General features: G+C 42.1%; 1 protein-coding gene across 2 annotated transcripts in view; it reads left to right on the forward strand.

Annotated features, from left to right (window-relative positions):
- Positions 1-21,350, forward strand: part of ntn1b (netrin 1b) — a 58,954-nt gene extending 37,604 nt beyond the window's left edge. For both annotated transcript variants that reach the window (XM_035996687.1, XM_031320987.2), the window contains exons 4-7: positions 5,438-5,587; positions 8,876-8,929; positions 12,417-12,491; positions 20,067-21,350. In XM_035996687.1, coding sequence (XP_035852580.1) covers positions 5,438-5,587; positions 8,876-8,929; positions 12,417-12,491; positions 20,067-20,386 — 599 coding nt within the window. In that variant the 3' untranslated portion in view covers positions 20,387-21,350. The remainder of the gene's footprint in view (positions 1-5,437; positions 5,588-8,875; positions 8,930-12,416; positions 12,492-20,066) is intronic.
- The last annotated feature ends 5,117 nt before the right edge of the window (positions 21,351-26,467 follow it).

Here is a 26,467-nt window from a genome sequence, read left to right on the forward strand (position 1 = left end):
AGCTGTGGAGAAAGGACTGACTACACCACAGATACATTCTGGGTTAGGAGAAAAAAACGCTCTGGGTTGTTTGCATTTCTTTAAACTAGGGGTCGACCGATACTGGTTTTTCAGGGCCAATACCGATATGCACTTACAGTAAAAATGAAAATCTTTTAGTCAAAATTAACATTTTGGAAGATTGTTTAAATGCTTTAAGCAATTATTTAATACAACTGAAACTTTAAACATAATACAGTCAAACAAAATAAAAAAAATAAAGAATAAAATAGCTTCCTAAAGTTTGAACATGCTAACAGTTTGTTTGCAGGTGTTGCAGACTGCTTACAGAGCTGCAGCGGAGCCAAAGTTGTACACTTTTTAATTAATTAACTTTATCGGTTATCTGTAAATTAAAACACCGATACAGATAATCTGCTAATTGCCAAATATTGGCCCCAATAATCAGCCAGGTCGATAACTGGTCGACCCCTACTTTAAACCAATCACAATCGTCTTGGGCGGCGCTAAGCGGCTCTTTTTGACGGTGGAACATTTGCACCCCGCAAAAGAAAATGCCACATACAATACTGTTGACACAATACAGTAACGTGAACTATTTAAATTAGCTGGATACGTTTGCTCTTACCAGTGTATCTCTGTGTGTACTTCGTCCACAGCAATCCCACCAATCAGTCCCAGAACGTCCCAGTAAGAGAGTAATTGCCCTAAACATATTCTTTGTAAATTTTTACAATCATTCCCTGAAAGAACCAAGCAGGCCTGCCTTGTTGCACGTTCCAAATTCTTTTTTTTTTAACTTGACATTTTCAGCGTGTAGCTCGCTAGCTCAAAGTTTGTTGTCGTTTCCCTTAGCGATGGGATTTTGAGAACGGCAACACACAGAGAGTGGAAGGTGAGGGGCAAAGCCTGACATCTGGCTTTATCCTGGAAATGTACTTCCGTTGATCCAGACTACTGACTATGTGACAGCATGTTTGCCTACAAACATTGACGTTTATGTGAGATGCTGTTTTTGGACGAAAAGTCTGTTTATAGTCTGTGAGGAAAAAAACTTGTTAAAAGTTCCTAACTTCTTGGCAGTGGCCGCTTTTAAACAATATTGAATCCCATTGTACATTTACATCCTAATTTCTTACCACACACTAATGACAAATTAGTGTGTGTTAAACAGATGCACATATATTGCTCTCTTGAGCAACATGCACCGCTGAGCTATGATTGGCTGGTGACAGGGCCTCAGGATGCCTATCCTCCGGTGCCCATATCCTTGGTGTACCACTGGCTATTTAAACACAGGAACAGCAACATGATATTTCCTACTGCATGCCGCATAAGTCCTCCCCTTTTAATTTAATCTGACTCATTCAGCTTGCATCAAATGAAGGAAAAGGCACGAGTAACTGGCCCTACAAAAAGCATTTTCAGAGTTGGGTATTTAATATCAGAGGTCGCGCTCAAACAGAGCGCTGTGGTCAATTTACTGCATGTGAACACAAGTTTGATAGATCGTTTGTACTGAGCAAAAAAATGACAAATGGTTCTTTGCAGCGTTGTTTCACTCAGCCAGCCTAAACATTTTCACAAGCTATATTTGAGGAGTAGTTAGTCAAGGGGATGGAGCTGGGAGCAGGTCAGCGTAACAGAGTTTCTCACTTTGCCTAATGATGTGGAAACATCCATAGATCTTTGTATAGTCTTTCCAAACAGCTGGATCAGTAACCTGAACACTCCAAGCCCCTCTCCCCATCTCTTCATATACCCAGCTCGGTGCTCTGGGATCAAACCTAAACAGCCTGATTGCTGCCTTTCTCCTCAGGTGACAAAAACAGGGCAATGTGACATCAGTTAGAAACCACTATATTTATTGTTCAAATCAGCCAACCATCCCATTCTGCTGTTGTTGGACAGGAAATACAGCACTGCGCCAACACAGCCAGGAGGAAGTCTGCTTTCATTCTCCATTCCTTAACCCCCCCCCTTTTCTCTCTCTCTCGCCAATACTCAAAACGTCTCAAAACGATTTCCTTAATAGTTGAAGGTTTAGTGCACTATGCAGCGCCTACATCTCCAGTGGCAGCGTGGAATGCCTCATGCTTTATTTCCCAGATTAACAACTTCACCCCTCATCAAGCGCAGTGTAAACACAGCTCTTGGAGAACCCCCCGCCCCTAACAGTTTTTTCCCCCCCATCCCCTTGTACATTAGGCAGTCTAAGCCTTTAACTAGGAGTCCACAGAGATGAAGCTGGTCCATGGTTCACTCCTCCGAACCCTCTCAGCAACCATTCAGCTCCACAGGCCCCCCCCCATTGCGGGTTGAAATGAATTAATCTGTCCAGTTTGAAGCACCTCCTGCGAAGGCAGTGAGGCTGTGGTTTTACATTAGGGGACTTTTGAGATTCTACCTGTCATTACAAAACAAATGACAAAGTAGCATTCTGATATTTTATTGCATTATAAACATTATTCAGCCTTTCACATTTAATGTAGAGTACATCAAACACTGTCTCTTAAAGGACTAGTTTGACACGTTTTAGCAGCCAAAAGAAAACCTTGTTGGTAGAAACAGTTAGACTGACTAAAATCTCCCCATGATGTAATTGTTCATTTTTATTATAAGCTGTGTTATGTCAGTGATTCCCTACAAGGGGTACCCCAGAGGGTACTTGTACTGTTGCCAGGGGGTACGTGCAAAGATTGTAGAGTAGCTCAACTAATTTGAAAAAAAGAGAAGAAATTATGATTTGCTTAATTCAATTCTGCTTATTTAAGAAGGGGACAGTGCAAATTAATAAAACGCAAGGTTATACATGGGTTAAAAATGCCAGAATTAGCCTAAAGGCTTTTTTTTCATCTGTAGTCCTCTGGCCTCTATATATATAAATATATATAAAAAAGGCTTTTAAAAATACAAATAAACAAGCAAGAAAGACAATAAAAGCAGAGCAGAACTTAGCCCAAAACAAGACAGCACAACAGCAAAAAGATTAGCAACAAAACAAAGCACAAAGCCGAACGGGTTACAAGATAAAACAACAGATTATAGAGAGCAACGATAAGACAAGACATAACTGTTGAGGGCAATATTAAAAGACTAGCCACATATTAACAAGTCAGAGTATGTGAGAGTATGTGACAACTAGTTAGCAAGCAAGCACAGAAGTTTGAACAAGGCAGGTAAAAGTAATGACTGAACAGTTCAAATGGTAAACTAAAACTAACGTTAGTGGACAAATGGTCAAATACTCAAGCTCCAAGTAGTAGCAGCCTGGTAGGCTAGTAGTAGTACGATTGCTGACCAAACCAACCCTTAATATTGACAGTTTTGGAGCGCCCAGATAGCTCAGTTGGTAGAACGGGCACCCACATATAGAGGTTTACTCCTCGACGCAGTGGGCCCGGGTTCGACTCCAACCTGTGGCCCTTTGCTGTATGTCATTCCCCCCTCTCTCTCCCCTTTCATGTCTTCAGCTGTCCTGTCAAATAAAGGCCTAAAATGCCCTAAAAATAAAATGCTGACAGTTTTGCATGAAATTGTATGAAAAACTTAACCATATCCACTTTCATATAACGGACTTTTCTTTATATAAAAGTGGATATTGTTTAGTTTTTCATTTGGAACATAGTTGTGAATCGATGAAGGGGTACATAAGTTAATCTGACAGGGCATTGGGGTACCCCAGACCGAAAAGATTGGGAACTACTATGGGTGGGAATCACCAGAGGCCTTACGATACGATATCATCACAATACTTGTGTCACAATACGATATTATTGCGATTTTAAACATATTGCAATATTCTGCGATATATTGCAATTTATTACCTTTTTTCCAACTTCAAATGATGTCCCCCAAAAGGAAACTTTGTCAACATCTGTTTCATCTAAAAAGATACATTTCTGTTTGTTCATCTCACTTCAGTTTTATTGCTGCAAAATGGGAATGTCAAGCAGATAAACCGACCAACACATATATCATAATAGATTCGATGCTTGGCATCGGCGACACGGTATATTGCCACGGAAAATATCGTGATACTATGCTGTATCGATTTTTTTCCCCCACCCCTAGGAACTACATTGTAATGTGATGATTATTTTATTGCATTTGTAGTTTCCATTTAACAGCCCTCCCTCTTTTTCTATGTAAGGGACATACTCGTGTTGAATTCTCAGAGGAAACGAACTGGATCCATGAAGAGTTGACCATTTTACTTTCAACAAATACACTCGGAAGACACTTTCACGATACATGTTGAGTAGAAGAAAAACAAAGAAGTTTAGACCTTTTAAAAAACAGACTTAATAAGCATCTCGTTATGTTCATGAAGCTCCATAAATTCCAACTAAAAGCAACTCCAACCTCTACTGGACCACTTCAAGCACATTTCAAATAACTCTGCTGGTACATATAACACATGCAGGGCTAATAGGGAGGCTGGGCTTCCACTTCAAACACTGGCTTTATGGTAAACGCTTGGCAGAGCGCACACACACACACACACACACACACACACACACACACACACACACACACACACACACACACACACACAGACACACACACACACACACACACACACACACACACACACACCACACACACACACACACACACACACACACAGACACACACACACACACACACACACACACACACACACACACACACACAGACACACACACACACACACACACACACACACACACACACACACAGGACAAATTTCTCACATTTAAACGTGCCATCCTCCCAACTAACAGCTTAAACAGACTTTGAAGTGCGTTCCACTTGTCCATTAATGGGAAACATTATTCAGGCAGTATTTGCAAGGAACTCTTTGCCAAAAAGCTTTACATTGGAAACTCAATCTGAAGAGCACACAGTCTGTCTGATCACAACGTTGCCGAGGACACAAAGCCGGCTCTCAAGAAGCTCAAAGACACACATTCGCCCGTTTGCAGACGCACAACACGTGCATTTTGCGTTACGCACAGTAGGCCGACACAGTGCGGTGAGGGTGAAATACTATAATTAATCAAGTTATTTACTGTCCTGCGTGCCTTCCAGAGCAGACCTAATGAAAATCCCATCGTCATTATGGGTGGAGGCAAGTGGTGTAATTTGATTGAGGTTTTATGCTGGTGCAGGGCCCAGTTCCCCATCTGTGGTGGTCTGGAAGGAAAAACACAGCATGCTCTAATGTGAATGATTTCTCACTAGGTTTTCGTGTCAGATGACTTTTTATTGTATGGGTTATGTAGAGTCAGCAGAGGGCAGGGCGGAGACACACTGTAGCCATTTGAAAGCTGATATGTGTTTTGTAAGGGCACTGGTTTTGAAACCACTCATGTTTTCATTTTGCAAATTGTTTACTTGGGTACAATCAAGCTTGACGTCCTTGTGCTTCTTTTTTTTGTTGTCCCTTTTGTAGCGTGTGATTGCCATCCAGTTGGAGCAGCAGGGAAGACGTGTAACCAGACAACAGGCCAATGCCCCTGCAAGGATGGAGTGACTGGAATCACCTGTAACCGCTGTGCCAAGGGCTACCAGCAGAGCCGCTCTCCCATCGCCCCCTGCATCAGTAAGGCCGACTTGTACCACCGTTACACACAATGATTGGATCCAGAGAATTAATCCAAGTTGACTGTGCAAGCAACAACCTCTTTTAATGCAGGGCCTCTGGTACAACTTTCTAATGAAGGATACTTAATAGTTTATAGATAATTACCTGACAGATTTAATAAAGGTTAAATGAAAAATCCGGCACAAAATGAACCTAGGGGTTAATAACACATGTGTACCGAGTCGACCGTTCTCTGGGATATGTTTTCATGCTAATCGAATGTGACCAGTGTTAGCGCAAACCGCTAATTAGCTTATAATGCTAGTCGTCGAGGCACAGGTAAAGTAAAAAGAAATCGCTATTTCTACACCACTAACAAGGCTCAAAATAGCACCACACTTCCACGGTAGAGAACTTTGTAAGTGTACAGACAGTTTATTAAAAAGATAGTTTATAGAGGCCAAGTTTTGTAAACTGGCGTCACTTGCTGCACTGATTACATCAAAACTTCCCCTCTCCCCATCACACTTCTCCTCCAGCCCAGTAGTTAGTTCCATTTCTCTGAGCTTTCCATACTCAGTCCTGTCTGTAATAATCATCTTTTTCCGGCTGCTAAAATGGATGACACTTACAAACAGTGGGACAGTATGGGCCTTACTACATGTAAAGATTTTTTCATAAATAACGTCTTTCTCAGTTGCACTGACTTGGTCAGTAAATTCCACATCACCAAGTCCAGTTTTTTCAGATATCTTCAGGTTCGTCATTTCATTCGAACACGTCTCATCATTTCCTCAATTACCTGAGCACTCTGACCTAGGGGATATACTACAGACCCCTCTAACCTTAAGAGGCCAAATCTCTAACATATAGGCCTACAATTTAATTATGTCACTCTACAGTATATCCATGGATCCTATCAAAGCAAAATGGGAAGAAGAATATATCAGATGCTGCATGGGACAGGGCTCTAAGCTGGGTGAATGGGACCTCTTCTTGTGCACGTTTGAATTTGATTCAGTTTAAAGTTCTTCACCGTATGCACTATAGTAAGGTTAAGCTGGCCAAAATATACTCTGACATGGATGACATCTGTGACAGATGTAGAGAGGACAGAGCAGATTTACATCATATGTTTTGGTCATCTTCCAGGTTGAGAGACTTCTGGGCATCAATATTTGAGGTCTTAAATGAAGCCTTTGATTTAGATCTACATCCTAGCCCTACGCTGGCCGTGTTTGGGGTACAAGGGGGTGATTCTGTAATGCCCAATAGTAAGGAAAGTGTTGTTGCCTTTGCAACCTTAATAGCACGACGGAGAATACTTATGGAATGGAAATCCTCTACACCACCAAAAGCCTCCACATGGCTTTCTGATATTATGATGTTTCTAAAAATAGAAAAAATCAAGTACTTTCTTAGAGGATCAACCAGAAAATTCTACAAAAATTAGGACCCTTTACTGGCTTACTTTGAAAGACTTACACTTACTACACCCTCTTAATAACTGCTAAGAATTGTAAAGCACAATGATTACAGTATTTGCTATCATGAGTAATAGAAGAAATGTGTTTTTTGTTTTGGTTTCTTTATCTGTCCTTTCCTCGGCACAAGGGTTTGTTGTGGGTGGGATGGGGTTAATAGAAATATGTCTTGTTATAACTGACAATGTAATGTTGCACTGTACACTGTACCTTCTCTAAAACAATAAAAATACTTGTAAAAAAAAAGAAGAAGAAAAAAAGATAGTTTAGAAAGACAGTAGCGTTCACGTATACATGCGGGCGCCATCTTGGGAAAACAGTCACGACTAGTCGAACGACGAACGCCGTGCAACCAGTAACCAGTAACATAGCTTAAGCACGGCGTTCGTCGTTCGACTGGTCAAGACTGTTTTTAATGCGTTGTAAATCGCGTTTCTGACATGGTAACAGGTATAATATTACTGACATTTTATTTTTAAATGCGTTATATTACTGCGTAACAGTAAAAAGGAATACGACGCGTTACTCCCAACACCGGCTACAATATCTTCTTCCATGTTGGACTCTCCGGCTCGCCATTCCCTCAAAGGTCAACTCTGTCAAGATGGCTCGCTATTGGTCAACAGTGGAACTTCATGGGTCCTTTAGAATTAATTGATCACTGTTTTTTAAAACTTTTTAAATTGCTGGTGTCTACCTGACTCTACCTTTCAGCAAAGCTAGTTTAGTCAAATCCTACAGTCAAAGCTTCGATACCAAAACCCCATCAGCGCTATCAAACCCTCAGAGAACCGCAGGACAGGACCTGAAAAGGACAGGACGTTTGTAATTCATAAATTCATGGCTCACACTCACTTTGTGTTATTTTTAAGATATTTTGGGTAGATATTTAGCTGTTCAAACCAGAGCCTGGATAAACAGACCATTAGAGCTTGCCTAACATGGCCTTGTATGCTTTCAACACCATTAACGGTCCGTCTCACAATAAAGCGCCAGAATGAGTCCAAGGGAATGATGGCTGATATGTTTATTGGCTGTATCTGCTGGCTGCAGATTCCATGCCCTCGGCAATAAACGCCAGCGCCTCACAGAAACAGAGATGGGTCGCTGGTAGCTGCTTTCGCTAGGAGCATCAGGTAGCTGGCTGGCGTGGTCAGATAAGATAACAGTAATGTCTGGGAGGAGATGTACACACTAACAATTGTCCACTATGTTGCTGGGGTTGACATTTCTGATAAAGTTGTGTGTGGGGAAAATTGGACATGGCCTCTGTGGACTTGTTTGGCCAGAATCCACAACGATAATTTAACCTGCTGGTATAGGATTTCTTTCATTTTGTTGGAAAAGTAACAAATGCGGTGTAAACGTTGGAGGAAATAGGGGTTTCTGGAAGAATATATTTGGTTTCTCGTATATGTTTGAGATAATGTCTTTTGGTTTTAATAGCACAATATAAAAATTTTGTGATATCTAACTCTCTGCCAGCTCCGACTTTAACAAGACCCGCGGCCTTGGCTCTCTGTACCTTCAACATACCGCAATCAGAGGGAGCGGAACATTAACAGGAAACTCGCAGTCTTGTTACACATTTTCCGGCACATCTGTGTGTCAAAATCAGCTGCCATTAACGAGACATCCAATTAAATCCATCCCTAAGTGTAATTCATATACGCTCTGAGGTTTTTCACATGGTGTAAAATTCTGCTCTTCAGGGAGTAATCACAGGAAATTGAGCTACATGTGTTTCCCTATCAGATACGTTTTATTCTTTTTAAACTGCAATATGATCACAATGTAAAGTCTATCCATCTCTTTGTCGCAGAGATCCCAGTTGCATCTCCGACAGCAACGTACACCAGCTACGAGGAGCCGTCTGGTGAGTAACAGCACATTTTCTGCTCATTTAACAACAATAAAACAAAACATCTTTTGGATTCAAGCCCTATTTTTATGATATGTTCTGTTTTCAAGCACTGGCACAATTTAGTCCTATTGCTCCTTCAATGTACTTTTTGTTATTTTATTACCGTGTCCTTTTTAATCACTGTGCAACTAAACTAAAATAACTGCTCCTTCACACATGTAACTATGTGCACATTTCTACACATGCATGTTTTTCCATCCATAGCGCCAGTCCCCGACTAAACGCACGTCAGTGAGGTCTGAGTGCCGCTGATGTGAACTCCAGATATTTTGACAGTACTCCCTGCGGCCTCATTGCCTGTATTCCCAGCCGGCTCAGCAGCCCCACTCTCCCGGCTCTCAGCCCTAATCTGATTACATGCTTCATTTGCACCAGTTTGTATTTCAATCAAGGCTGGCTGCGCCGACAGTGAAGCCCTGCCCGACCCTTGTGTTCATGTGCTCTGACAAGGGTGTCCGTGTTGGACTGCTGACATTAGACGATATGCAACAAAAATATTTACCTGCAGCTTTACGCCGACCCAAACAACTTTTCAAGCCATTCCACTGTCACGGGCAAAATTCCAATAGAATAGATAAAACGATTATTGCCATTTGCACAGGTACTAGGCCATACAATTACATTGTAATTTTTGTGCATTGCTCTTGGAGTCAGTTCTACAAAAAAATATAAAAAGTTCAATAAAAAAAATTACAATGAAAATATAAAGCTATATAAATATAAAAGATAATAATAAAAATGATATATATATATATATATATATATATATAAAAAAATAAAATACGAAGTAGAAGAACAACATAAAGAGAAAACAGCTGTGTAAGATAAAGTTATGATTGCAACAGTGCACTGGAAGCATACAGTGTATAAAAAATATATCTGAATGAAATTATGAGTCTTGCTAGAGTTGGGGCGCGCTCCCGTCGTCTCAATCGTAAAAACTCTCTTTTTCTCGTCTTGACGTTCCGACAAAATCAAACGAGTTTGATATCATTGTAAGTTTGAAGTTTTGGAAGTAGAATCTTCTAGTCTGTGACTAAAAACTCAGTGACATTATGACAGATTGTCTTTAGATGTACGATGGTGTCGGACTTTTCTACGTCTTTTCAGAGTCTGTTAGCGTATGGTTGGCTTCAGTGTAATTTCTGTGTCTGTCCTTTAACGGCTGATTATGATGGCTATTCATGAATGTAAGTTACAGGCTGTAACCTTAATATCTCAGTTTAGGTATTTTTTAAATTACAGTGTATCAATTAGTCTTTATTACAATGATACAGGTCGAATAGGCTGAGTCACTTCCGATCATCAATCAGTGTTAGACGAGAGTGGCGCCACTGACTTCATCCAGCTTTGTTGTGAGTCCCACTTCCTACTGTAGTGCCTGGCGAGGCTGTTTGGAGTTTGGATTCCTGTCAGAAAACTCCACACAGACACCACCCTCCAAATTAGGAGCAGTGTGGTCCCCGGGGGACCCCGCAGAATGAACGTGGCACCGCTGCAGCGACACACAAAGGGGGCGTTTGTCCCCACAGTGGGAGATTGGACCTTAATGAGAGCGGTGGGTGTAATGGCCCAGTGCAGCGATTGCGCTTAGGGGCTAATGGGCAACGTCAGCTATCAAAGGGAGGTATGATAAAGGCTCCCAGGGGCCAGCGGGAGATAAAGAGCCCCCCCCCCGCCCGCCCTCAGCACTTCATTTACATGGAAATCGGGCATGTTCGATATGGACTCGTCAAATTCATTTACTTTGGGATTTCCTCTTTTCTTATTTCTCCCGCCTCCCCAGAAAGCGGCCAGGCATTCCACCAGAAATGCTTTCTCTACATACATGAATTCGATCCTCATCCCACGTCCTAAACCGCTTTTTTTTTTTTGAGAGAGAGAGAGAGAGAGAGAGAGAGAGGGAGGAGAGGGGCGTTTTTTTCTTCCTCAATCATTACCCAGGCAACCTCATTCACACAGAGTATAATGGGGAAGAAAGGGGAAGACTGGACAGAGGGCTGGAAGAAATAATGAAGTTTGTCCATATTCAGGCAAGCTGAAAGGTCCCCTCTCTCTCTCAACTGCTTCCCTCCTTTCTCTGCAGACTGCCCAGCCCAGCTTTCCCACCCCCCCAGAAAAGAGCACAAGGCTTATTGCTCCAGGAGAGGCGGAGTGGAAGGGGAGTGGGGGGGGGGCAAACACTCACAGATGATCTGGTTCCAATTTGTGTCAGTCACTGGAAAGTGGGAGGGAACAAATGATTTCAATTTTTAGTTTGGCCTCTGGTCTCACCTCCAGCTCCCTCATTATAAAAGCTACCTGGCGCAGTGACAGAGCGACACCCTCGGCCGTCGATAAAGTCCGTTGTATTGTCTGGTGAAGACTCTAACCATTGTCACGTTGAGTGTATGCCCTTAGGCTGTTAATGCTGGTGCTTGTGTATACTTGTGTTTATTATGAATCAGTGTTGCTGATGTCTGTGTGAAATTATTGATAAATACATACAGGTTTTTAGGCAATTGTCCTTCATATTTCTCTTGCAAATTATATATATATATATATATATATATATATATATATAGTTGCTTTTTAATTTTTTACATGTGAAAATAATAAAGAAAAGAAACTAAACTAAACTAAGTGACACACATAACAAGAGCTGCAAAGATGAATCGATTAGTTGTCAACTACTTTATATACTTTACTTTATATATTATTTTTGATAATCCATCGGTTTGAGTCATCAACTTCTCTGATGTCAGCTTGTTAAATGTGAATATTTTCTAGTTTCTTCACTCCTCTGTGACAGTAAACTGAATATCTTTGAGTTGGGGACAAAACAGGACAATTGATGACGTCATCTTGGGCTTTGGGAAACACTGATCCACGTTTTTCACCATTTTCTGACATTTTATGGAACAAACAACTAATCGATTAACGGAGAAAATAATCAACGGATTAATCAACAGTGAAAATAATCGTTAGTTGCAGCCCTACACAGAACAATTAGGCTTGGCCAGTGGTCGAGTGTTCACTTTCTCGCCTCCTGTGGCTGAGATGCTCCTCAGGGTGAAGCTAATTTTCGGTAGGTCACTAGCTAATCCCCCCCACGTGACCTCCTTTTGTGCAGGGGCGACCCCTGTAGCCTTCAGAGCTCTCACAATGCATGCCAGGACACTGACGAGCCGGGAGGAGTATAGTAAGAGTGTGTTGGCAGACACAGGAGGATCTGTGTAAGCTATAACCAGTTTCACAGTGGCACTTTGAAGGCATCATAGACACCCTGGGGGCAGTTAGAGTGTGACGCGTGGGGCCGCATGTAAAGTCCATCCAGCTGGAGTCTGGCCTGATGATGCTGAAAAGCGTTTTCCCTGTCATAGGAAGCATTTCATGAGTCACAGGATGACCTTTGCTATCTAATTTGCCTCTTTCTTTCCCTGTCACCTCTTCTCCCTAGATTGTGAATCTCACTGCAAAGCATCCAAGGGAAAGATGAAGATCACCATGAAGAAGTACTGTAAAAAAGACTACGGTGAGTGAGTCCAATACTGTATGCAGAAATGTGTGCTGCCAGACGTCAGCCAGCAGTCAAGAGGTCGGATGTCTCAATTAATCTGAGACCGCGAGCAAAGCCAATCCACTCCGTGGTGCTGTTCTGTTTCTGTGATGTCTTACTTACACAGCCTCAGGCAATGTCCGCTAATACAGATTCATCTGAAAACATATCTTTTCTCTCCGCTGTGGGCTTCCATACACACGAAGCAGACAGTTCTCACACCTGGAAACTGAGGTTTTCAAAAAAAAACAAAAACAAACGTGGATAATCTTGAAGTCTGCACGGGGAGCTGTCAGCCAACATTATGTTACCTGCTAATTTTGTACGTTGACACAGCTGATCTGATCACCCAGTACTCGTGTGTTTTTGGTGTGTTCATCGACATACTCTAGCTCTCTTTTTCTGATGTAAAATAACCAAGAGTATGAAAAATATTATTTCGATAAAGAAATATTTCACTATTTTTCCTACCAGCATTTCTTGTCTTAATCGGAAAATGCTATATTTGGAATAAGGCCCAATTCGGAATATCCTTTATTTTACATGACCTGTAACAAACTCAAAATATTGTCAAATTTGGAATAATAGTGGGATATTAGTGTGTATGTAAACATAGTCATTGTTAGGATGGGTCAGCAGCTAGCATTTACCCTCTCTCTCGATCTATCTCTATCTTTCTCTCTATCTCTCTATCTCTTTCTCTCTCTCTCTCTCTCTCAATCTCTATCTCTTTATCTTTCTCTCTATCTCTCTCTATCTCTTTCTCTCTCTCTGTCTCTCTCTCTAAATCGCTATCTCTCTATCTCTCATCTATCTCTTTCTCTCTCTGTCTCTGTCTCTCTATCTCTCTCTATCTCTCTCTCGCTCTCTCTCTATCTCTATCTCTCTCTCTGTCTCTCTCTCTCGCTCTCTCTATCTCTCTCTCGCTCTCTCTCTCTATCGCTCTATCTCGCTCTCTCTATCTCTCTCTCTCTATATATATATATATATATATCTCTATCTCTCTCTCTCTCGCTCTCTCTCTCTCTCTATATATATATATATATATATATATATATATCTCTATCTCTCTCTCTCTCGCTCTCTCTCTATCTCTCTCGCTCTCTCTCTATCACTCTCTCTCGCTCTTTCTCTTTATCTCTCTCTCTCTCTCTCTGTCTCTCTCCCTCTCCCTCGCTCTCGCTCTCTCTCTCTCTATCTCTCTCTCTCTCTCTCCCCCACCCACCCACCGCTGCCCACCTAGAGCCAGGTTCACTCTGAGGTTTCTCCTTGTTAAAATTAACTTCCGTTATGAACACTACAGTATGAATAAAATTGAATTCAATTACAGTCATATGCCAGTAGACGTATACTGTAACCACAGGCCGTCAAAACACCTGTAGCGTGTGATCAGCTGGTGTAAAACACAGATCACAGAGAAGGACGGAGGCAACAGGACAGAGCTTTAGAGGTGCTGAGAAGGTGGATCTCGTTCCCTTTGTACAGAGCCAGGCTGTCTGTTTGCCACTGTTTCCAGTCTTTGTGCCAAGCTAAGCTAATGGACTGCTGGTTCCAGCTACATATTTAGGGTACAGAGATGAGAGTGGCATCAATTCTCTCATCTAACTCTCGGCAGGAGAGCAAACCGTATTTCCTCAAATGTTGAACTCTTCCTTTAACGGAGTAGGGTTTGAGGATTAGGATGTGTGAATAATTTTTTATTTGAGCGCTAAGATGTGTATCCACTGCAACTAAATTGTATTGTATTGAGTAAAAGCTCTGCGGCACCTCTTCCCTGCTCGGTCATAGAAGAGTCAAAGTGTAGATGTCTTAACTGTGGTAGACGGAACGGACCGCACAAGTATGGTGGATACGCTTTGTCCAACTCAGTCAGCCTGAGGCGTTTGGCAAAACCTTTAGACGTTTAAGAGCAAATCCCAAAGTGATAAGAGAAGCCAAAACACACACGCACAGTAATCACATTATGTTGTCAATGAAGCCAGAGAACAAGTGGTGCAGCTGAAATACATTTGACATTGTAGTGCCAGGTAAATAAACATATAACGGGGTCTAAAGTGATTTATTAAAACGCCGGTACCACCAGAATAAAGCAAAGACAGCCGTGTCTAATCAATCAACCACTTGGAAGAAGAGGGAGGTTTGATGCATGGTGATTAATGTTATATGTTATATTTCAAACAAAAACCACAACAAAGGAGAGTATCATACCTGTAATTCCAACACATATAAATACACAACTACATTTCTCATTGCACTGTCCCACTGTGAAGCTCTGCTTTCACTCACATGGCAAAGGATCCACTGCGATCTTTGGATTTTCAGCACCATTAATCATAGTAATGTAATAGTTTATCTGTTACCAGTGGATCCACATCTGTGAAGCGCAGAGACACAAAAAACCTTTGAGGCAGATCCAATGGTACACAGGATATAGTCTCCTCTCAGCCAAGGTTTTGTAAGTATTATATCCCTAAAACCACAATAAGTGTGCTTCTGTAAATAAAACCTACATTTTTCTCTGTTAAAACGGCTCCGCTAGAACCCTCGTAGCTCCCCTCATGTTGATTTCTTTCAGACATTCCTAACTTGTCTCTGACTCAAAATCATCATCACTGAAACTTCGTTATAGGCTTTAAACGGCATCCAACTGAAAATTGGCCAAACATATTTTACTCCCCTCTTACAGTTGAGTCGACAGTAAATCAGTCCATTTTTTTTTTGTTTTTGTGCACTTTGCTAGAAAGCCAAACTCCGCAATGATTCATATTTCCACTGATTTAAATCTTAATCATCAGCGCTGAGACAGGCTCTGCATCTATATATCAGTCAGGCGGATTCAAGCAAAGCGGGCGGTTCCTGTTGCTTTTCTCTGAAGTTCCTCAAAAAAAAAAAAAAAAAGTCTGGAAGCAGATGATTCGGCCTCGGCAGTATGGCAGACATCATTTCTTAGCGTGCGTTCCCTCTGCCTCGGCCTAATTCATTTCTCAGGCCTGTCGCCTTGCTTTTGTGGGGCTTCAGAGTCTCCTCTCTGTTCTTCGGGGGCCACAACCCCCATGTGTGCGCGGTGATGCAGGCCACCCCCCCCCTCTCAGGGGGTCACGGGAAGGGGCCCTCTGTTTAAACACAGTTGTGCGCTCGGAGCATTCCTCGGGGCACAAACAGGTGGTAAATTAGGCAGACGGTGACGGATTGCCACCCCGGAGAGAAAGAAATATGTTTTGTTTATTCAATTTTTGTTTTTCATCACTGGCGTAGCTACGGAGACGGAGGACACAAAGGGATTATATTCTCGCCTGACACCCTCCTCTGCACACACGCACCCTCCCTCTCCCTGCCACCGGGAGGACAATGAATCAAAAGGGCCGCGTGTTTACCGACGCTCCGGGATAGCGCTCAAAGGCAGGGGCCCCCAGACTCCGTGGTCACCCCTCTGTGCTCACCCAAGGGTAACAGGTCCCTGATCATTCACTCAGCTGATAACCAGAGGGGACAGGGGCCTCAGTGCGGTAATTAAGCGAGCTCTAATTTCATTAGCCCTTGCTTGTTGGTGGCATGCCGTGTCAAGCTGCAGCACACTACCCAAAGAAGATAAACCCTGCTGGAAGTTTGGCTCTGAGGGAGGCTGGGTTGGCAGCCATTGTGCACCGAGTTCAGGACCATCTCACACTTATCTCCTCTCTCTCACTGTCTCACCAAAACACTGTCAGCATGCACCATTTTGTAATAGATTGTTTGACCCTGTGCTCTCAGGCTCTCTCTGCCGTCTATTTAGCTCAAACCAAGTGGCAGAAGGTGTGTGTGGATTTGTGTGTGTTTAAACACACTGCACAGACTGAGAACATACTTGAGAAAGAAAGGAAAAAGAGGCAGACCCTGACAAGAGATACTGGACCCTGTAACTGAGTCTCCTCGGAGAGCGCTATCTTCTCTGGATTCTCACGCTGTGAAGTTGGATGGAGCTCTGGGAGCAGAACCCGGATAGCTCATGAGGTCGGAAACACATCACGATTCTCCTGGAACTTTTTTTTTGTGGCTGGGAAGACAAATAGTGGCCCCTCCTGCCTCCCCCTCACACACCCTTTATGTGTCTGGATGAAGGAGAGGGCTGCAATGAATGGCAGGGCTGTGAGAGCTCGCTCTACTCAGCCCAACAAACCTTCTTTCTTCTGAAATTGTGTGCAATTTGCTCACACCATGCATTGACACACACACATACTCAAACACCCCTCTCCTCCGGTTCTCTTCAGTCTTGGCAGTCATTTGGGTTCGACTGACAAACACTGAAAGTGATCATGTTCAGCCAGAAAGGCAAAGAAAAGGCTAACCTACCTAGCTTTCTGATTGAAAGGAGAAGGAAATACATTTTATTATTATTACAAACATATTTAGTTTACCATTCCCCCACAATGTGCAGGGTGTTCTCATGAACCATTCATACATATAGCTATGAAAGGTATGGCACTGCAATTCGTAAGCATTTCACGTTATTACTGTATGCACCACATTGACTGCTGCAAAAAAACGCATAGGAAGGAGGTCGTTGGCTCCTAAAACACAGGGCTTTCAAGCGGGGGAGCTGAGGTCATATCCTGGAAGAGGTTAAGGGGAAAACACAACAAGACTTTCACCCAGGAAACAGGTGTTTGTGTCCCGGGAGTACTACTTAAGGGGACAGGTGTTTTAACCCAAACGGCAATCTTTTTTCTAATCTTAACTAGTGGTTTTGGTGCCTGAATTGAACTGTTGGACGGTCACCTTCTGTCGGCTAAATATAACTGCAACGGCCTCTGAAATGACCGGCGTCTCACGGTGCTCTGTAGCCGGTGCACAGTCACCTTTTCTCTGCTAAATTTAGCTGTAAAGACCGCTAAACTTAACGGTCATGTGACCAGTCGTCACCTGAACGGCCGGCGGTCGCTGTCATTTACGTCATACGAACCCGGTTATGAGAATGCGTTGCAATGTGTGACCCTTGTGTGTCGAACACAAACCACAGGAATTGCTTAATCATGAATTGTTAAAAAATTATATTTGTTATTGATTGAAGATGAATAGATAAATATAAGATTGTAAGATTGTTACACATCCAACTGACTAGGTGCATGTTGAGTCTTTCCCATCATCTAATCCGAGAGGACCCCCCCATACACACACACACACACACACACACACACACACACACACACACACACTTAAACGTTAATAGCACATTCCTGGCTAAACCCAAGGGGTAGAGCACTTCACTTCAAGCACAGATTAGCTTCGTTGCTGTTGAGCTGTTTGCCTCTTGTTGCAATCACGGTGATGAGGTAATAGCTGCTTCGCCTGACTGGAGAATCCGTGCAGGGGAGCTTCTGCGAGCGCGCTTTAGTCATTTCCTGGTATGAAAATATCTGCTACAAGTGGTGTTCCAATAGTTCCCAGGTTTAGCTGGATTTAGCCTGAGGTCGTCGATGTTCAGAGTCAAAAGGTTATATTGTTAGCAGATGTGATATCTTTCTATAAAAAAAATCTCTTTTGGCCGTTTATTTTTTAGCAATTAAGAAGCTGATATTCACCTCTTCCTCCTCAAACTCGTACCAGAGACAAACTTTTATTTAAAAGCATATTTAGGACGGAAGCGCCACTTTTAAGATTTACTGTATTCTCGTTTTCTGGTCAAATGGCCTTTTGAATGGGAGTGCTAGGGACACTTTGATGCTAGCCTCAAAATAGCTATTTTTAAACACTAAGAAGGCTCGACACAACATGAGACTTTGCTCCAAGTATCACCAGGGGCTCTACACCTTAACCAAAGACTTGACAACATTGTTTATGTTCACAGAGTTTACTAAAAAGAAAGGTTTTGAGCAACTCACCGTAGCTCTTGTTCTTCCGGTCGCCGTCAAAAATAGTTAAGATGGAAAGCTCCTAAAGCTTAGTTCCATATAAATGCACGGATAATTTGTTGTTTTGTCGTTAGTGAAACACAATATTGACCTTGTAGTTGAAAAAGGAGCCTCATATAAGAATGACATTTCCTCCTATGGAGTCTGTTCATTCACATTCGGAGATCGCCTATTTTGGAATGGGAAAATGGCGGATAGCGTAAACACCAACTGCTAACGTGAGTTGTTCAAAACCTTTCTTTTTAGTAAACTCTGTGAACACAAACAATGTTGTCAATGCTCAAGTTCATGTGTAGAGCTCCTGGTGATACTTGGAGCAAAGTCTCATGTTGTGTCGAGCCTTCTTAGTGGTTTAAAAATAGCTATTTTGAGGCTAGCATCAAAGTGCTCCTAGCACTCCCATTCAAAAGGCCATTTGACCCAAAAACAAGAATACGGTAAATCTTAAAAGTGGTGCTTCCGTCCTAAATATGCTTTTAAACGAAAGTTTGACTCGGGTACATTCACAAAAAGACCCTAGGTTGCATTTTGGCGAGAGTTACGCTTTAAAGGAGACCAGTGACTCAGCCGAGCTGATATCCTCGGGTCTCCGGCCTTTTAGAGAAATGTTTCTCTGCCCCTCACATGGAAGTGTGCTTTCAGATGTTCTCCGCCAGGAACCTTTGTGCTCGCACAGGGACTGCTATGGCAACTGTTGCTGTAATAGGGAGTATGCTCAGGAGCACAGCGAGGAAAGGTCAAAGGTCAGAGATGGGGACCTGTGACACGCAGCAAAAGCCAGCAATTTCTGGGTCATCTGGGAGGTTCTTTTGGACCTTTTTATACAATGTTGTATAAAAGTGGCATCTGCCTGCATGCTGCCTCAGACAGATGCTAACACTTTAAAAAAGCAGGTGTTACAGTTTATGTCAGTGGTTCTCAAACTTCTTTTGTCCGATGTGATTTAAGACTATTAACTACATGAAAGTAGATATCATTACACAATTGTTTTCATACCGCTGAGCTGTTTGCATTCGTACTTCCACTTGGAGTCACAACATTTTTTTCATTTTTAGTTGTCCTGTTATGATTTTTTTTCTACGTATTGTTGCTGTTGTCGTCCTGCAGGCTTTTCTCATGAACCATTCTTACATAGAAAAGTAATGCTTTGCCATTTGTATTTATTCAAAGTATTTATTGCTGTATGCACCACACTGACTGCCGCCGTATAAGAGCGCGAAGATCCGCACAGGGAGGAGGTCGGAGTGGATGGAAGGGTCCTGAAATGCTGCGTTATTGACTTTAGACCAGATTTTTGTTGGTCAATGGCGCCATCACTTTCCGCTGCCTCAAGATAGCAATACGCCCAGAATTCACCTGAACACACCTCCCTGTAAGACCAGCACACCCAGAATGCACCTGAACACACCTCCCTGTAAGACCAGCACGCCCAGAATGCACCTGAACACACCTCCCTGTAAGACCAGCACGCCCATGGACCACAGATGGGCTCGGGTGCATTTGCTTTTTAAACGACGTGAGCGCTGGACGGGAAACTGACAACTGCGTCGGTCTTAAACTAGCAAAGACACTTGCGTTGGGCTTTGCGCTGCGCCGGGTGCAAGATAGGGCCCTCTATGTTCATGTAGGTGATTCAACCCACTTTTCTCTTCTCCTCCATCAGCTGTCCAGGTGCACGTTCTGAAAGGAGACAAGGCCGGCGAGTGGTGGAAGTTCACCGTCAACATCATCTCCGTCTACAAACAAGGCGAGCACCGCATCCGGCGTGGCGACCAGCTGCTGTGGGTGCGCGCCAAGGACGTGGCCTGCAAGTGCCCCAAGATCAAGCCCGGGAGGAAGTACCTGCTCCTGGGCACAGACGACGATTCCCCCGGGCAGAGCGGCGTGGTGGCGGACAAGGGAAGCCTGCTCATCCCGTGGAAGGACCTGTGGGGCCGCCGGCTGAGGAAGTTCCAACAGCGTGACAAGAGGGGAAAGTGCTAAGAGAGAGAGAGAGAGAGAGAGAGAGAGAGAGAGAGAGAGAGAGAGAGAGAGAGAGAGAGAGAAAGAGAGGCAAAACAGCGTCTCCACTGGGATGAATGCAAGGAAGAGGAGAGGATGAATGAAAAAATAAATAAACTGGAAGAATAAAAGCTAGAAAGACACAGGTAAAAAGTAGGAGAGATGGGGAAATGACGGAGTGCTGCTGCTCTGAGTTGGAGCGAAGAGATTAGTGTTTTTAGGAACTTTTGTGAAGGAGCTCATTCTACAGTTTTTGTTTCTGTTTGTCTTTCAAGGTTTTGTTTTGTTGTGTAATTGCAGAGTTTGCACCTAATGTTACAGATATATCACAACTTGACTGTTTTACCCATGATGTCCCTTATTTAGTTGATTTAAAGAAAAATGCATCTACCATATCACCCTTCATTTGTATTTTAAGAGGATCTATTTCCACTGTCCTGTGTAAAGCAATATCTAGCTAAAAGAAGAGACATTTCTCGGCAGTGACGGACTCCACTCATGTATGATAAGTTGCTCTTATAAGCTGCCAAACTTTGGATAAACTTTTTCAACAGCTGAAAGTGAAAAATTGTGAAATTATTCTGTGGAAAACCTAATAGGTGCCACCTTGCCTGAGAGCTCCTCTTCTCGTATGCGAGTGAAACAGCTAGTGTTGTGGGAACTAAACGCCATGATGATCCTCTGCCCGCTCTGTGTAAAGATCGTATGTCACATCCCAAGCAAGTCTCTGCTCGGCGCTTATCGATGTATCAACAGTGTGTTGTGGGCGTGACCTCTGCAATGTAAAGTAACCACACGTGCAGACATACATAGACGTTATTTTTAGTAGATGATGCCGTAGCATCGACTAGATGTAGAGTAGACGTGTCAAACCATGCACTTATTTTTAGTAGTCACAAGTTTTAGAACATGTGAGATATGGTTTAGAGTGGCATCCAAAAAAAAACAATACTGTACCATATGATGCAAAAAAAGCTATATAGTTCAAACCCTGCTTGCCTCACTGATGACTGGTCTGTATGGACTGATGGTCGACTACATGGCATAATATTCCAGTTTTTGCCATTATTCCGAAAAAGACAATATTCAGACTAATATGTTTATGTGGCTAATGCAAGTGATTATTCCACTAATATTCCCGTTTACATGCAGCCGTGCAAAATAGTGTGTTCCACCGGTGATGGACTTGTTCGACGGTGCAAAAGCAACCTCCCTCTTTCATTCCTTCAACCACCTTCTGTTGATATCCAAGTCTTTCATAGTGTTTAAAAGTAGCTGTGTTTCTCTTTCTTTTCTTTTGGCCATGCATCTCTACCGCAGCCTTGTAAACTGTTGGCTGGTTGGTTTGTGTATAGTCTATATCCACAACGTTCCACTTCAGAGATTGCTCCCGTGCCGCAGGAAATTCCGCCGGATGCATGCCTTTTCGCCGATGTCCGTTACCTTCCTCTTTCTTTGTGTTGGCGTTCTAACCTCTGGTGGATTTCTGAGGACTATGGTTAACTGCTCCTCAGATCTCTGCAGGGTAAATCCAGACAGCTAGCTAGACTATCTGTCCAATCTGAGTTTTCTGTTGCACGACTAAAACTACTTTTGAACGTACACATGTTCCACCAAAACAAGTTCCTTCTCGAGGCTGTTTTGCAGCGGCTCTGTGCGGTGCTTAGCTCCACCCATGTCGACTGTGATTGGTTTAAAGAAATGCCAATAAACCAGAGCACATTTTTCTCCCATCCCAGAATGCTGTGTGGACTAGCCAGACCCTCCTTCACAGCGCTGTGGAGGAAGGTCTGGCAAAGCAAGACTAGTTTGTGTACAACAACCATAGCAACGCACAGAGCTGCCTGTAAGCCATAAACTGGCAAGAGGCCGTAAACTGTCGCAAACTGCAATAAAAACCCTGATTGAGACAGATTCTGAATGTGCTGTATACATGTCCAAAGAATGCTTCTAAAACCCGAATAATACCGGCATATCCCACATGTTAATCAGAAAATGCTATTATACTTTTCATGCGATTCCACTGTCGCAGACAAATTTTGCTAGAGTTGGGGCGCACTTCCTCGTTTGGTGCAAGGTGGTCTTTTTCTGTCTTGACATTCGGACAAAATCAAACGAGTTTGATGCTTTTGTGTGATATTATAAGTTTGAAGTCTTGATAGTAAAATCTTCTAGTCTGTGACTAAAAACTCAGTGACATTATGACAGATTGTCTTTAGATGTGAGATGGTGTCAGACTTTAGTCCTTTCAGAGTCTTCTAGTGTATGGTAGGCATTAGTCGGAATATCCAAATGGAATATGCTGTTTACATGACCTGTATCAAATTCGGAATATTGTCGGATAAATTCGGAATAATAGTGGAATATTAGTGTGCATGTAAACATACTCGGAACCAACCCTGTTCAAGAATGTAGTGTTTATTCTCTCATAAAGGTCTACATGTAAGTTAGATGACCCAAACATTTACAAGTGAGAGAACTGATGAAGTAAAGCATCTTGCGTCGTTAAAAAAAAAAGAAAGAAAGAAAAAAATAGACCTATCAAGCGATCCTCATACCACTGACGTAATGCATGCTCACTCTTTTACTGTAGCTGCCTGATAGCTAACAATGATTGTGAATTATGTACACATTTAATTTGTATACGGTATTCAATGTTGTGGGAAAATAACCTGTGGAGTGATGAAATATCACAGATGTTTATTGTACAGTTTGTTCAGCACGCTGTGTCAAATGTTCGTCACCTCAAAGCGACTTTTTGAGGACTGGATTCCATTATCAAGATACTTGGTACTCGAGAAAAAAGGCATGACCGATTGTCTACGTGTTATATAGCTGTATAGTATTACTTTATTTTTTTTTGTTAAACATTAACTAGCTCTATCTCCATGTGAACTTAACCAGAGTTTTAAATACTAGAGGTTTAATAAAAGACACAGAAATAAGTAAATGTGAGAGAAATGTCTCCCTGAGGATCACACGCTCTCTCACGAAAAATCAGTTTACACGTCACAAAATTAAATATTAACACACACACACATAAATACAAGAGCACACTTCAGTACTCTGTGCATCATACTGTATGTATTTGAAAACTACAACGCACTTCTAGAGTCTCTGCCAACGCATTTGTACGGACACACTTCGACCTGTTTTTCAGGCGTGTTGCAGAAACCAGAGTTCTGCTCTCCATGAATATTATATCTGAATAATTATCTGCTCATGTTTATACATCGGCTTGTAAATGTTGTTTAGCAGTGTCCATTGCAAATGGTTTGCGTAATGTCTTGTAATACTAATATATTATGTTTATCACAAATGAATATATTTAATGACACATGAAACTATGTGGCTTTCGTGGTTTTTATGTTTGATCTTTTTATTTTTTACCTTTTTTTGCATTTGAATTGTAGATGGCTGTAATGAAAATTATTGATAATTGTTTGGCTATTGAACAGCCTGATAGAACTGAAAATTAATTCATCTGAAATAAAGCTGTAAAAACAAAACAAATTGATGATGATTCCAGCTGAAGTGACATTTTTAGTTCTTTTCTCTTCCTATAATCAAAAACTGTCATTACTTTTAAACATTGCAACACACCACATGCTGACATTTAAACTACTGCGATTGCATTTTCAAAAAAACAATGTGCTTCGATTAGGGGTGTCACGATATCGATTTTAAATTGAAAATCGATTGAAATGAGATTTTGATTATCCAAATCAATATCAGGATTAGCGATTTATCCAGTATTTTATTTCTCTCTCCACCTCACCTATTTGCACATATCTGAAGAAAAAAACAACACACAGCGTAGCTTAACAACCGCTAGCATTTAGCTAAAGACACAGTGTAACGTTAGCTTCCCAGCTGGTAGCATTTAGCTGAAGACACAGTGTTACGTTAGCTTACCGGCTGGTAGCATGCAGCTAAAGACACAGTGTAACGTTAGCTTACCAGCTGGTAGCATGCAGCTAAAGTATTATGCTGCATAGATAAGAAAAGATCTCCATGGAGAAATGCCATACTGGTAAGAACAGAAAAAAGAGAGTGTCGAAAAGCAGAACGCAGGTGGCGAAAAACTAATCTCCAGGTCCACTACAACACCTTTAAAGAGAGACTTCGCACTTATAATTTGGAACTGAGGAATGCAAGGCGGTCCTTCTTCTCGGACATTATTGCCAAAAACAATAATAATTCACGTGCTTTGTTTGCCACTGTTGATAGGTTAACAAACCCTCCAGTACCAGTAGCATCTGAACTTTTATCCACAAAGGCCTGCAATGATTTTGCCACCTTCTTCAATGACAAAATTCAGAAAATTAGACAAACAGTCAGTGCTTCCATATCGAGTACAGGGTATGTGTTGTCACAGTGTCCAGGCAAGACAGATTCCAATATGACCCAATTTCATATGATTAACCGTAAAAACCTGGAGGACATTATACAACATCTGAAAACCTCCTCCTGCTGCCTTGATATTCTACCAACGGGCCTTTTCAAAAATGTTGCAAATTGTTTGGCTACAGATCTTCTACAGATTGTAAACACGTCTCTTCTCTCAGGTATCTTCCCACAGGCCCTGAAAACTGCAGTCATTAAGCCACTCTTAAAAAAGAACAATCTAGACACGTCACTAATGAGCAACTATAGGCCGATATCAAACCTTCCATTTTTAAGTAAAATCATTGAAAAAACGGTTTCTCAACAACTGAACCTTTTCTTGTCAGTAAACAACAGTTTTGATGCCTTCCAGTCGGGTTTTCGACCACACCACAGCACTGAGACAGCTCTTGTTAAAGTCGTTAATGACATCCACTTAAAGCAGCCATATTATGCTCATTTTCAGGTTCATAATTGTATTTTAAGGTTGTACCAGAATAGGTTTACATGGTTTAATTTTCAAAAAACATCATATTGTTGTTGTACTGCACCGCTCTCTCTCACTGCTGCAGCTCCTCTTTTCACCTGGTCTCTGTTTTAGCTACAGAGTGAGACCTCTTTTCTTCTTCTTCTTCTTCTGTACTATCTTTGATTGCACTGCACATGCCCAGTAGCTCAGATGTGGATCATGTCAGCTAGCTAGCTCCATAGACAGTAAAAGAAAGGCTGTTTCTACAACTTCGGTCAGTTACAAGGCAGGATTAGCTGGGAGACTTCTAAATGAGGGCGCACATGTAAGTAGTTCTTTTGTAGATTATGGTGAACTTGTGTGTATTGTAGCAGTGCTTTGCTATTGACAACGAGGTAGCATGCTAGCGTTAGCATTAGCGTTAGCATGCTAACACTAACGCTACGAGCTAATGGTTGCGGTTAGCCTGCTCGTTTCGGCTTGTGACGTCACAAGCCGTGCCGATTTTGAACAGCTCACCCAGAGACTGAAGGCAGGACACATTCAAAAACCGTATCTCACTCTAAACAGCATGGATGGATTTTTTTCAAAGTTTGTATGTGTGTGGAAGCACCAGAGACACCAAAGAACACCCCAAATCCCAGAAAAAGTGATTTTTTCATAATATGGGCACTTCAAACACAGATAGTGGCAAAATTTCAGTCTTGGTATTACTTGATCTCAGTGCTGCGTTTGATACGGTCGACCATGACATATTACTAGACCGATTGGAAAACTGGGTTGGCATTTCTGGCTCAGTACTAAAGTGGTTTGAGTCTTATTTAAAGAATAGGGACTACTTTGTGTCTATAGGGAATTATACATCTGAGCATACAAATATGACGTGCGGAGTTCCCCAAGGCTCAGTTCTGGGGCCTGTCCTGTTTAACATCTACATGCTTCCACTGGCTCAAATTATGGAAAACAACAAAATAAGTTACCATAGTTATGCGGATGACACACAACTTTATATAACCTTATCGCCAGGGGACTATAGTCCAATACAACAACTGACTAAGTGCATTGAACAAATTAACGACTGGATGTGCCAGAACTTTCTTAAATTAAATGAAGAAAAAACTGAGGTGGTTGTTTTTGGAGCAAAAGAGGAACGATTAAAAGTCAGCACTCAGCTTCAAACGATAATGTTAACAACAACAGACAAAGCC

The sequence above is a fragment of the Sander lucioperca genome, chromosome 21, assembly GCF_008315115.2.
Source record: "Sander lucioperca isolate FBNREF2018 chromosome 21, SLUC_FBN_1.2, whole genome shotgun sequence".
Taxonomy (NCBI): Eukaryota; Metazoa; Chordata; class Actinopteri; order Perciformes; family Percidae; genus Sander; species Sander lucioperca.